Here is a 12,728-nt window from a genome sequence, read left to right as displayed (position 1 = left end):
TAGCTGGGCATCCTGTCTGAGGAGAAGGAGTCTCTGCTGGAGCTGTGGGAGCTGCGTAGGCAGCAGTATGAGCAGTGCATGGACCTGCAGCTCTTCTACAGGGACACCGAGCAGGTCGACAACTGGATGAGCAAACAGGAGGTGGGTCCCATAGCTCACAAAGCACAGTGTTAATGGAGGGGGTAGCTCAGTCTCTGATAACTGGGTTTGAGGTTGCCAACATTTAAAAAATATTCAATTTGGTATGCTCCAGACATACTTTACAAGACAAAGTGTCTCAGCTAAGTGAGTCCAAATAGGAGCTTTGTGAAACCGTTGTGAATGCGTTCCTTTGTCTGTAGGCCTTCCTGTTGAATGAGGACCTGGGCGACTCCCTGGACAGTGTGGAGGCTCTGCTGAAGAAGCACGAGGACTTTGAGAAGTCCCTCAGCGCCCAGGAGGAGAAGATCACCGTAAGGCTTCCCCTCACTAGCACACCTCCGTCACACCTGTTCAGATGAGACTTGCTGAATGAGATCCATCTCTGATGGAAAACCTAACCTGCTGCTCTGTCCTCTCTTGTGTTTAAGGCCCTCGATGAGTTCGCCACCAAGCTGATCCAGAACAACCATTACGCCAAGGAGGATGTGGCTACTCGCCGAGATGCTGTGAGTGCTTAGTCTGTTATGCTCAATCACACTCCCTGTTTGATATCTTATAATATCAAAGCCACTTGGAGCCACTGCAAATATGGCAACCAGTCCTAGTAGACAATGAAGAACATGAAGTATATTGCTTGAGTGAGTGTATGAGAGATGACCGTCCTGTCCTTCTGTCCTGTCCTGCAGCTGCTGAGTCGACGCAACGCCCTCCATGAGCGTGCTCAGTCTCGCCGTGCTGCGCTGGAAGACTCCTTCCACCTGCAGCAGTTCTTCCGCGACTCTGACGAGCTCAAGAGCTGGATCAACGAGAAGATGAAGACCGCCACTGACGAGGCCTACAAGGTGGGTCATCGCCAGCTCCATCTCTGGTTTTAGCCATTTTATTTAATTCAAACATCCTTAACAAGCCCTAAAAAACAGAGTAATTATGCATGCACAATATGCATAGGTAGACAATGCATTGAACTGTCGGATCTTATTATTGTTACATTATATCAGATTATTTTAGGGCAATTGAAGCCTCATCTTTGGTTCTTGTCTCCCTTTATCTTCTCAGGACCCCTCCAACCTGCAGGGTAAAGTGCAGAAGCACCAGGCTTTCGAGGCCGAGCTCTCAGCCAACCAGAGCCGCATCGACGCCCTGCAGAAGTCTGGCCAGGAACTGCTCGACGGCAACCACTACGCCTCGGGCGAGGTGTCCACCCGCATGGACGAGGTCAGCTCCCAGTGGAAGAAGCTTCTGGAAGCCACCGAGCTCAAAGGTGAGGGACTTTTGGAGACCCAAATGGTGTGGTTGGTGTGATGGTGTGATGGATGTTTTTAGAGCCGCTCCTCACTCTTCTCTGCTCTACATTTCCTAACAGGCATCAAGCTGCGTGAGGCTAACCAGCAGCAGCAGTTCAACCGCAACGTGGAGGACATCGAGCTGTGGCTGTACGAGGTGGAGGGCCACCTGGCCTCCGACGACTACGGCAAAGACCTGACCAGCGTGCAGAACCTGCAGAAGAAGCATGCTCTGCTGGAGGCTGACGTCGCTGCCCACCAGGTAAAAGGGTGTGGAGTAATCTGACTGTTGGTCAGGAAACAGATCAGTCACCATCATTTGAATAATTTGACGGATGTGTAAATATATTGAAGTCTCCTCTATGTAAAATAAGTAATTTTTGCCCTTTTAATGATATGGGTCTTAATTTCTACTTGTTTTGTATATACATTCTCTGCTTTAGTACTGGTGTATATAAATAGTATGAATAGCATAATTAAGCGTTCATACCAAAACAATCCCTCACCTCACCAAACCTGCCATATGTTTACGCTGTCCCCTAATTCTCTCTCCCGAACAGGACCGCATTGACGGCATCACCATCCAGGCCCGTCAGTTCCAAGAGGCCGGCCACTTTGACGCCGACAACATCTGCAAGAAACAGGAAGCCCTGGTGGCGCGCTACGAGGCCCTGAAGGAGCCCATGGCCGCCCGCAAGCAGAAGCTCTCCGACTCGCTGCGCCTGCAGCAGCTCTTCAGGGACGTGGAGGACGAGGAGACCTGGATCCGCGAGAAGGAGCCCATCGCCGCCTCCACCAACAGAGGTCAGTAGACACACATCCATCAGAAGTGGACTTTGTATGGATCTGAAAGGGCTTTGATTATTTACATAATGTTGCCCAGACTGATGTGATCGAGTGTGAGTTTGTACTTGTGGGGGGATTATAGGTATCTCTTAAGGTTGAGATGTCTCTACAGTCTCTAATGTTCTTTGAGTCAGGTGTTTGGGATGGGTGAATGCACCAGAATATATGCCCATAGAATAATGATGTTCCTGACCTAACCTTTCTCCCCTGCTCTCTCTCTTTCTCAGGCAAAGACCTGATTGGAGTGCAGAACCTGCTGAAGAAGCACCAGGCCCTTCAGGCTGAGATTGCTGGACACGAGCCTCGCATCAAGGCAGTCTCCCAGAAGGGCGAAGCCATGGTGGAGGAAGGTGGGTACCTCAGACCTGACGAGGAGCTCTGAAAATGTTCCTCTGCAACTATATGCTACATTTGAGTTAAAACATAAAATGTTTCTTCACTTTGATACTTGTAGTCAAGCCCATAACTTATGTAGAACTGTAACCAGGTTAATGAGAATTAAAAGCTGAGACTTGTTGAGATGGCTGAAGTGATGTTTCCCTCTCTGGTGGTCAGGCCACTTTGCTGGTGAGGAGGTGAAGGCGAAGCTGGGTGAGCTGAACGGCCGCTGGGACACTCTGAAGGGCAAGGCTGGCCAGCGCCGCCAGGACCTGGAGGACTCCCTGCAGGCACAGCAGTACTTTGCCGACGCCAACGAGGCCGAGTCCTGGATGAGGGAGAAGGAGCCCATCGTGGGGAGCCCCGACTACGGCAAAGACGAGGACTCTGCTGAGGTGAGGAGAAGATGGTTTTCATTGTCATCTCGTCTCTGGTCACAGCGTGCGATCAAATGAATACATTCAATCTGGCAGTTCTGATTTAGCACTATGGCAACAACATAGTGATCAGCAGATACATAAATGTACTTAAAAGAAGATGTAATCACTAGTGTTGGTTACAAAATGTATGCTAAATTCTAAAGGGCAGCTGATGACTATCCATTCATCAGTCCAAGGCGTTGTGACGGTTGTGTTGAGGAGTGAGAGGTCTTGTCATGTGTGCTCATGTGTCCTCATCTGCCCTCGTCCCCAGGCTCTGCTGAAGAAGCACGAGGCTCTGATGTCTGATCTGAGTGCCTACGGCAGCAGCATCCAGTCCCTCAAGGAGCAGGCAACGGCCTGCAGGGTGAGTCTCAGCCTGGACAAAACCACACTGAGGAGTCAATACAGTCTGATGGGAGATAAGAATAGTTGCAACCATTGTTTATACTTAAACTAATAAGAATGGAATATAACTAAGATGTAGTTCAATACTATAGTTTCGAATGGAGTAGTATTCTAAGAGTCATAGTAAATGTGTATGTCCTTTCCCACCCCCAAAAGCAACAAGTGGCGCCCACCGATGATGAGACCGGTAAGGAGCTGGTGCTGGCCCTCTATGACTACCAGGAGAAGAGCCCACGCGAGGTCACCATGAAGAAGGGAGACATCCTCACCCTCCTCAACAGCACCAACAAGGTATGACTACACAGAGCTGTACCATAGCTCGAAATGGCAACGTTTATTCTTCGCTGTAACAGAAATGATGAATAAAAAGTAATAAAATACACACTGGCAGTGTATTTTTCTACAGCCTTTACTTAACAGCTTTTTCCCGAATTTGTACAAAACACTCACAGATGATAATGTTATAAGAGCAACAGGGTTGAACAAATATCTTGTTATAATACCTGAATTAGAGATAACAGGCTTGTAATGTCTCAACTCAAGGCCTGATTTGATGGTACAGTGTTCCCAGTCTAACATTAACATAACATGCTCCGTCCTGCGTTCTCCCGTCAGGACTGGTGGAAAGTGGAGGTGAATGACCGTCAGGGCTTTGTGCCCGCGGCCTACGTGAAGAAGCTGGACCCCACCCAGTCGTCCTCTCGCGAGAACCTGCTCGACGAACAGGGCAGCATCGGCCTGCGCCAGGATCAGATTGAGAACCAGTAAGAGAATGTGCAGAGCCACCACTGGCAGCTAGTGCCTCTTAAATCCGACCTCTTGACTGTTGAAGAGCATGCCTTTCCTGCACTTAGAGCTTTAAGTCGATTTCCAAGACTTTTCACAGGAAGCTAACATTCTTCTGAACCCTCTGTTTTAAACACTCACTTTGAACTAGCCTCCATCACTTTGAATACTTCTCAACTGTTGGCTCTCACCAGAAGCACTTTTCTCCCTCCCTGTTCTTTCTTTCTTTCTTTCTTTCTTTCTTTCTTTCTTACTAATGACTTCATCCCTTGCTCTTTTTTTCTTGGCCCTTTTCTTCTCTTCTCTTCTCTTCTCTTCTCTTCTCTTCTCTCTTTTCTTTCCCCCCTAACCCACTAACGCCTGCATGCGTCTGGGTGACCCCTCCCCCTCGATCAGAACGCTGGTCACCAAGGAGGCGTGCAGTGTGTCTGTACGCATGAAGCAGGTGGAGGACTTGTGAGTATACCCCCCCCCCCCCCCCCCAACACACCTCCAGGACCAGCCTCCCTCTCTCTGTCTACTGTGGTCCGTTTGTCACTCACTTCCTCTTCTGTCATCATCCACCACGCCAGGCCAAGTGCTGTAGACCCACTCCCTAAACATCGGCGCTCATTCCTGCATTCCTAGACCCAATTTAACCGATTTTGTCTTCAGTTCACTAACTCTGTGTGGTGTGTCTGGTGATGCATTGTGTCTTGTTTCTGTTCCTCCACTTCTTCCTCTTTATCGGTGTCACAGCAGCATCCTCCATCTTCCTCTCGTCTTCTATTCAGCTTCGGAATAGAAGCCACTGCTCTCACTGCTCCTCCCTGTCTGTTGCTGTCTTGTGTTGATTGGTAGATAGTTACCCGGTGTGATCTTCCATCTCCTTTCTCCTTCAGTGTGTGTTGTAGAATTTGTGAATACATGCTCATGCCTCATCCTGATTTTACAACATCTGTATAATTAAGACAAAAAAGGTTAAAAGCCTCTTCTGAATTTGCTTCACCAGACGTAAACATGTTGTTCTTTAAGTAATCATCCATTGCTGTGGATGTGGTTAACCAATTGAAAGTAATTTCATATTGGTTAAAAGAACAATTAAGAGTAGTTGTCATGGTTCAACTTTCAGCCATAACTTTCCCAACAATGTGCAAAGCTTTGTTGGGTCTTTGGGTCCACCTGAGCCTGCTTCCCCTTTTTAAATGCGCCCTGGACTGGTCCTACCCCCATGTGTGATTGTAACTGTGTGTGTGGCGTCGCTGCAGGTACGGCACCCTGCTGGAGCTGGGCGAGAAGAGGAAGGACATGCTGGAGAAGAGCTGCAAGAAGTTCATGCTGTTCCGCGAGGCCAACGAGCTGCAGCAGTGGATCAACGAGAAGGAGGGCGCCCTCACCAACGAGGAGGTGGGCTCCGACCTGGAGCAGGTGGAGGTGCTGCAGAAGAAGTTTGACGACTTCCAGAAGGTACGACTGACCGACCCACCGTCCATCTCGATGTCAAGTCATTTACAGTAGTTTGAATTTCTGAAGACTTGCCCTAGAGAAAGGTTTTCACTTTAGCTTGAGCTGTTCGGTCATATGTGTTCTTATTATGGAGTTGTTCTGTCTGTACACTGTCTGTACAGTATTCTCTATTATCATTTTGAAGCTTTGCCATGCAAGGTGGAAATGTTAGTGTTGAGCTCTGCAGTCAGTAGTGGGAGCTTTCTCGGTAATCTATTCTAATCATAATCCTATCATTTCTGTTGGTTTCAGGACTTGAAGGCCAATGAGTCTCGTCTGAGGGACATCAACAAGGTGGCGTCTGAGCTGGAGTCTGAGGGCCTGATGGCCGAGGAGGCTCCTGTGGTGCAGGCCCAGGTGAGTCGGCTCAACACCTTAGACATGGCTTTACAGCGGCTACATGTTTACAGTCCTGTTTAAAGCACACAGTCCTCTACAGAGGCAACATGTTTAGCTTTCAACAGCTACGAGTTTACAGTCCTCTACAGAGGCAACATGTTTAGTCTACAACAGCTACATGTTTACAGTCCTCTACAGAGGCAACATGTTTAGTCTACAACAGCTGCGAGTTTACAGTCCTCTAGAGGCAACATGTCTACAACAGCTACATGTTTACAGTCCTCTATAGAGGTAACATGTTTAGTCTACAACAGCTACGAGTTTACAGTCCTCTAGAGGCAACATGTTTAGTCTACAACAGCTACGAGTTTACAGTCCTCTAGAGGCAACATGTTTAGTCTACAACAGCTACATGTTTACAGTCCTCTACAGAGGTAACATGTTTAGTCTACAACAGCTACATGTTTACAGTCCTCTATAGAGGCAACATATTTAGTCTACAACAGCTGCGAGTTTACAGTCCTCTAGAGGCAACATGTCTACAACAGCTACATGTTCACAGTCCTCTACAGAGGCAACATGTTTAGTCTACAACAGCTACGAGTTTACAGTCCTCTAGAGGCAACATGTTTAGTCTACAACAGCTACATGTTTACAGTCCTCTACAGAGGTAACATGTTTAGTCTACAACAGCTACATGTTTACAGTCCTCTATAGAGGTAACATGTTTAGTCTACAACAGCTACATGTATACAGTCCTCTATAGAGGCAACATATTTAGTCTACAACAGCTACAAGTACAGCAGCTATATGTTTTACAGTCCTCAGTGTTTAACTTTGCTATGGACATGAAAATGAACTGATGACCCATGCAACTCTTTTTTTATTTACTTTTTCCCTCCTCTTCAGCAACAAGAGATGCTGGCCTCAGCACCTGGCCAGGTAGACTCTTTCGAGTCTGTACCTAGAGTAGAAATGCATGCCATGCTAACCACTGGTGTGGGTTTCTATAAGGGCTTTGATGTTTGTCTTACTAACATCTATCAGCTTGTTTTACTGTTCATTTAAAGGGGATACTTCACAGTAGATTATGTTGAACCATACTAATGCATGTTTGACACCTTAGAGGTGATCTTTTTGTGGTGGATTGCATGAGTTCCGTTATAATATATATTTTTTGTTCAGTGTACTTATATAAACTAATGAAGGTTTTTATATGTTCCACAGGATGAAGCGGACTCTAAGAATGCCTCCCCATGGAAGGTAAAACTGACGTTTTTTACTTTCGGCACACAACCAGTGTCTCAATTACTGACCTTTGAACTTTGACCTTTAACCCAACGAAAAAGCAAAAAAGCATGAGTGTGTATATACTAATTTAGTCCTTTGAATTGACCCCTGTGTAAATGTAATGTTCCTCACCACTTTCAAATTGCAATTCGTAGTTGTTACTACAACTGCTACAAGAAGACCTTTAGATTGGTCATTGAAATTGAAGAGCAGGCAGTTCTTTGTGTTTCTTTGGAATACACAATAGCTCAGTAACTCTCCACCACATCTCAGCAGTGCTGGGGTCTCTTCAGAGGTGACCTGAAATTAACACTCAACCACACTTACACCATCTTACACAATAGACCCTATTCAAGTACACCGATACACACTCTTGACACAGAAACCTGAGCCAACAGCACCCTGTCTTGTAGTGGTAAATGTTTAATGTATGCTCTCTGCTGGTGGCATGGTGGTGCTTTTGGTGGTTTGGGCCTCTGCTCCTTGTAGTGCCGGGTAATGGTACTTCTTAATTAGTTTGTGAAGTTCTGCACTGATGTGGTGACTCTCTTGACTGGTGTGGTTTTTCTTCTGTCTCTCTTCTCCTCTCCCCTTCCCGATGCCACTCTCTCGGATTGTGGCTCACCCCCCCATTTATTCTGTAGTCTGTTCGCTTGGCTGTCCAAACGACGGCTAACTTTAATACCATTAAGGTAAGATCAGGTTTGCAGCCCCTCCATCCCCAGTCGCCCTACTCCCATCCCCCATCTTCCTCGTCGTCCATGCGGCCCCGTCCAACTCACCGCCTGCATTATGCCTGATTGATGTGTTCTGGACACTAACCCATCGCTGCCATGAGTCCGTCTGTGTTCCTGTGGTGTTGGCATGGCGCCACCGTTCCAACTGTTTAGTGTCTTCTTGTCCTCCATCTTGTCCTGAGCGTCCATTTTTGTTGCATTTTCATTACATTTGTCCTTGTCTTCTCTGTTCCGCTTGTCTGTAGAGCCTCCATTTGTTATGTCGTTGTCATTGCCATCATGGTAGTGAACGTCCCTCTGTTTAAGTGTTGCATACCTCAGTTTAATCCATCAGACCCCTCCATGTTGTTTCACTGTGTATCTGGCCTAAGCTTGGGCAGGAAGCAGTCAGTTCCCATTGCTTCCCCTGATTGTCCATCCTCCATTTTGTGTTTGTTCGTGCTTGTGCATCGCCTCCCTAATCTCCTCCATGGTACCGCCCTGCCTGAATGTCAACCATCTTTTTTTTCATCTTTAATAAAACAGCAAGCTTTCAGACTTAATGTTTTAAATGGATAAAATAATGAAATTATCATAGGATAGTGATGGTAGTTTATGCAAGCTTTGTCAGGCTACCTTTTGCTGGGCAGTCTGACTTTATACACTGGATTAAAACAGATTACAGTTAATTCGTAGATAATAACATTTCAACTGCATTAATACCGTAAAAATAAAATCTATTTTTAGAGACCATGGCATATGGCATTAATATTAATGACACTAGTCTTCAGGGTAGTAGTCCGCTTTCGCTCTGCAGCTGGGCATCTGTTCCCCTGCCAGTGATTGTGTGTTTTAGCGAGAGAGTTGGCAGTTAATGGTGTGTGTGTGTGTGTGTGCGCGGTGGGTTGTAGGAGCTGAATAACCGCTGGAGGGCTCTGCAGCAGCTGGCCGAGGAGAGGAGTAACATGCTGGGCAGCGCTCACGAGGTGCAGAGGTTCCACAGGTGAGAGAGAGAGACACACACACACACACATACACACAGAAGGACATAACATACAACACTCACGGTCACATACAACATATACATAAATGTATGTTAAATGCATCAGATATGTTATAACATTATAGCCTACCCTTCAGTGATGCCATCCCACTGATTAGAAGTGCAGAGGCAGGGAGACTAACTGATTGATCGTGTGCTGTGTGTCATAGGGATGCTGATGAGACTAAGGAGTGGATTGAGGAGAAGAACCAGGCTCTGAACACCGATAACTACGGCCACGACCTGGCCAGCGTACAGGCCCTGCAGCGCAAACATGAGGGCTTCGAGAGAGACCTGGCCGCCCTGGGAGACAAGGTACACACACACACACACCGCAGTTATTGCAGTTCTGCATTCAAGAATAAGTCAATGCGTCATGGTACCTTATTCCCATATGGCTGTGAGTGTTCTGTTGAGCGTACGTGTGTTTCTCCTCCGCCAGGTGAACTCTCTGGGCGAGACCGCTGAGCGTCTGATCCAGTCCCACCCAGAGGCGGTGGACGACATCAAGGAGAAGTGCACGGAGCTCAACACGGCCTGGAGCAGTCTGGTGGGCCGTGCTGACCAGCGCAAGGACAAGCTGGGCAACTCCCACGACCTGCAGCGCTTCCTCAGCGACTTCAAGTGAGGGCCGCGTCGATGGACGTTTTAGTGCTCTCATTACGATGATTCTTGCACCGCTTGTTACATGATTCCCCTGAAAGGCAGAAGAAAAATCGATAAATAGAGGAGGCCATTTCAAAAAACAAAAAAAAGGGGGAAAAAAATGAATAATAATCTGTGGTCGATTTTTAAAGGTCAGACATGTGATGGTATTGATTATTCTGTACACAGAGACCTGATGTCCTGGATCAACGGCATCAGGGGGCTGGTGTCCTCAGACGAGCTGGCCAAGGACGTGACCGGAGCTGAGGCCCTGCTGGAGAGACACCAGGTAGCTCACCTGACCACACGCCTCACTCAGCTACGAGGAGTTCTGCCAGAATCCCATCAGTTCTGGCTCAAGGGTGTCCAGCGATCTCCTGAAACTTTACAACTTAAGTTGTACAAGAACGCTACATAAGTTTAGTTCCTCTTCAGTTGATTACTGGGCTCTCATTGTTTTCTGGAACTCTCTCTCTCCCTCTTTCTTTCTCTCCATCTCAGGAGCACCGCACTGAGATCGACGCCCGAGCGGGCACCTTCCAGGCCTTTGAGCAGTTTGGGCAGCAGCTGCTGGCCCGTGGCCACTACGCCAGCCCCGAGATTCAGCAGAAGCTGGAGGCGCTGGACCGCGAGCGCGCCGACCTGGAGAAGGCCTGGGTGCAGCGCAGGATGATGCTGGACCAGTGCCTGGAGCTGCAGGTGCGGCCGCCACAGCCAGGACACTCACGTCATGACATTACATTACGCTCTGTTTAACACGAGAACTCTGTTATCAACAAAAGACTTAGTTATGAACAAATGCAATGGTTGGCGCCACACATTGGTGATGGTTAGTGATGGTTTCTTTCTAAAGTGCTATGAGTTGAATTACTTGTAGCAACTGAAACATCTTGAAATTGTCATAGGTCTGTCTTTTTTTTAAATATTTTTAATCATGTGCTTAGGACGGTCATATCTTACTTTGTCAGTCATGTATCAGCATACTACATGGGTGGATGAGAAACGAGGCCCATAGTCACTTCACTAATCTGATGACTTCAGTGAATTAACCACCATTCTTTCTCTCTGTAGTTGTTCAACAGGGACTGTGAGCAGGCTGAGAACTGGATGGCGGCTCGTGAGGCCTTCCTTGCCAGCGACGACAAGGGAGACTCCCTGGACAGCGTGGAGGCCCTCATCAAGAAGCACGAGGACTTCGACAAGGCCATCAATGTCCAGGTCGGTCACACGGACTAGCTTACCAGACACACTCTCAAGTCTCAAGATGTGGTGGCGTGTGAAGACGTCTAGTAGGCCTGCTGTTGATGAGTTTGATTTCCACTTCTGCTTCTGTAGGAGGAGAAGATTGCTGCCCTGCAGTCTTTTGCCGACCAGCTGATTGGAGCTGACCACTACGCCAAGCCTGAAATCACCGACCGTCGTAACGAGGTGTTGGACAGGTCAGAGCAACTGTTCCTCAACCACTTCAAAAGTCTTTCAAATGATGTGTGCTTAAAGTTCCCCTGCCTTTGTGCTGTCATCAGATTGTTCACCTGTCATGTTTATCTTTGGCCTGTAGATGGCGCCGCCTGAAGGCCCAGATGATTGAGAAGCGCTCCAAGCTGGGCGAGTCCCAGACCCTGCAGCAGTTCAGCCGTGACGTGGACGAGATCGAGGCCTGGATCAGCGAGAAGCTGCAGACCGCTTCTGACGAGTCCTACAAGGACCCCACCAACATCCAGGTACTGTTCAGCTACTCTCCACTGGGGGATCCACTTCGGCTCTTCAGCTCTTCCTGATGTTTGTTTGGTTCGTTTGTTTGTTTGTTTGGTTTTACTTATTTTGTAAATCTTGCATCAGTTTCTTGTAATGTGTATGGAAAGAGTGCTTGTTGGTTAGCAGGAAACACAACCATCTTAATCAGTTTTACATGTTGTTTTGTTACATGCAAGTTTGTTTATAACCGCTGTCTGTGAAGTTAATCCTGCTCCAGTTCAGAGCTCCCTTGTCAGTAATAAAACCTTGATAACCAGTCCCTTATTAAAATAATAATAAAAATAAAGATTCCATACTTAGTCCCTCTTGTAAATAATGAACTGTGAATACCCAGCCCCTATATGCAAGCTCCCCATACCAAGCGTTTCCCAACTGACCACTGGCAATGACTCTGAACCTCTCTTTGTTTTTATTGTCTGTTTTTAGCTGTCCAAGCTGCTGGTAAGTTGGAGTAGTGTCCCGAGCTGACTAACCCTTAGGGCCTCCTCGTGTTGTCTGTACTGCGTCTGTGTCCTGTCTGTCGTATGTCGTAGACACGTAGTCCAGTTCCATCTGTCTACTGTGTCCATCGCACCCACGCGTGTTGTGGCTTCTTTTTTGTTTTGGTTTCTTAATTCAGTTGTTCCATCTTGTAATTGTTGTTGTCAGCATACCATCATCTTTTCTTTTTTTTTGTCCTTAATGTTTTGAGTTCAACCATTTTGTCTTTTTATCCATCGTTATGATGTGACTTTAATTGCTGGGCGTGGCTTCCAATGTTCTTTTTGTCTGAAGCTGGTTGTTTTGTTTATAAGCTCGTTCCACACTGGGTGCTCTAATGACCAATGAACAAAGGCCTGGAAGGCACTCACAATTATCACTTGGTCATAGACGTCACTTTCAATTCAATAATATATCTGTATCTGGCGGTGAATCTTGAAGTTCAAACAGTGGAAGGAGAGGAGGAGACTTAAGCTTTGCTTTTTATGTTTTCCAAAGCGACCTGCAATTAGGACCTTCAATAGGACCCTGCAATGAAGCTCTCAGCTTGAGAGCCCAAACAGCTTTTGCAGCAGTGTGAAGTGCGTTTATGTGTGTGTGTGTACTGTGTAGAAGTAGGTGTTATTTTGTTAGCGTGAACGCTTCTTAGCAGAGTGCTATTATCCTCTCCTCCCGCTCTCTCCTTCCCGTTCACCGTCCTCTTCCCAGCATGTGG

At 47.2% G+C, this 12,728-nt stretch overlaps 1 protein-coding gene across 4 annotated transcripts in view; it reads left to right on the top strand.

Moving 5' to 3' along the window:
* The window catches only part of sptan1 (spectrin alpha, non-erythrocytic 1), a 35,554-nt gene that overhangs the window by 13,694 nt on the left and 9,132 nt on the right, over positions 1–12,728 (top strand). For 2 of the 4 annotated variants that reach the window (XM_062555197.1, XM_062555196.1), the window contains exons 10-36: positions 4–141; positions 342–452; positions 570–647; positions 828–983; positions 1,198–1,402; positions 1,505–1,686; positions 1,985–2,228; positions 2,498–2,620; positions 2,826–3,043; positions 3,342–3,434; positions 3,632–3,766; positions 4,091–4,239; positions 4,658–4,717; positions 5,509–5,707; positions 5,999–6,103; positions 6,995–7,027; positions 7,313–7,348; positions 8,020–8,067; positions 9,003–9,094; positions 9,304–9,448; positions 9,576–9,757; positions 9,968–10,067; positions 10,280–10,477; positions 10,850–10,996; positions 11,114–11,217; positions 11,337–11,499; positions 11,960–11,974. In XM_062555197.1, the coding sequence (XP_062411181.1) occupies positions 4–141; positions 342–452; positions 570–647; positions 828–983; positions 1,198–1,402; positions 1,505–1,686; positions 1,985–2,228; positions 2,498–2,620; positions 2,826–3,043; positions 3,342–3,434; positions 3,632–3,766; positions 4,091–4,239; positions 4,658–4,717; positions 5,509–5,707; positions 5,999–6,103; positions 6,995–7,027; positions 7,313–7,348; positions 8,020–8,067; positions 9,003–9,094; positions 9,304–9,448; positions 9,576–9,757; positions 9,968–10,067; positions 10,280–10,477; positions 10,850–10,996; positions 11,114–11,217; positions 11,337–11,499; positions 11,960–11,974 (3,459 nt within the window). The remainder of the gene's footprint in view (positions 1–3; positions 142–341; positions 453–569; positions 648–827; positions 984–1,197; positions 1,403–1,504; positions 1,687–1,984; positions 2,229–2,497; positions 2,621–2,825; positions 3,044–3,341; positions 3,435–3,631; positions 3,767–4,090; positions 4,240–4,657; positions 4,718–5,508; positions 5,708–5,998; positions 6,104–6,994; positions 7,028–7,312; positions 7,349–8,019; positions 8,068–9,002; positions 9,095–9,303; positions 9,449–9,575; positions 9,758–9,967; positions 10,068–10,279; positions 10,478–10,849; positions 10,997–11,113; positions 11,218–11,336; positions 11,500–11,959; positions 11,975–12,728) is intronic. The other 2 variants (XM_062555198.1, XM_062555199.1) reach the window with 2 other exon arrangements.

Source organism: Sardina pilchardus, chromosome 14 (genome assembly GCF_963854185.1).
Source record: "Sardina pilchardus chromosome 14, fSarPil1.1, whole genome shotgun sequence".
NCBI lineage: Eukaryota > Metazoa > Chordata > Actinopteri > Clupeiformes > Clupeidae > Sardina > Sardina pilchardus.
Note: the sequence above shows the minus strand (reverse complement) of the source record. Positions and strands in the feature narration are given on the sequence as shown.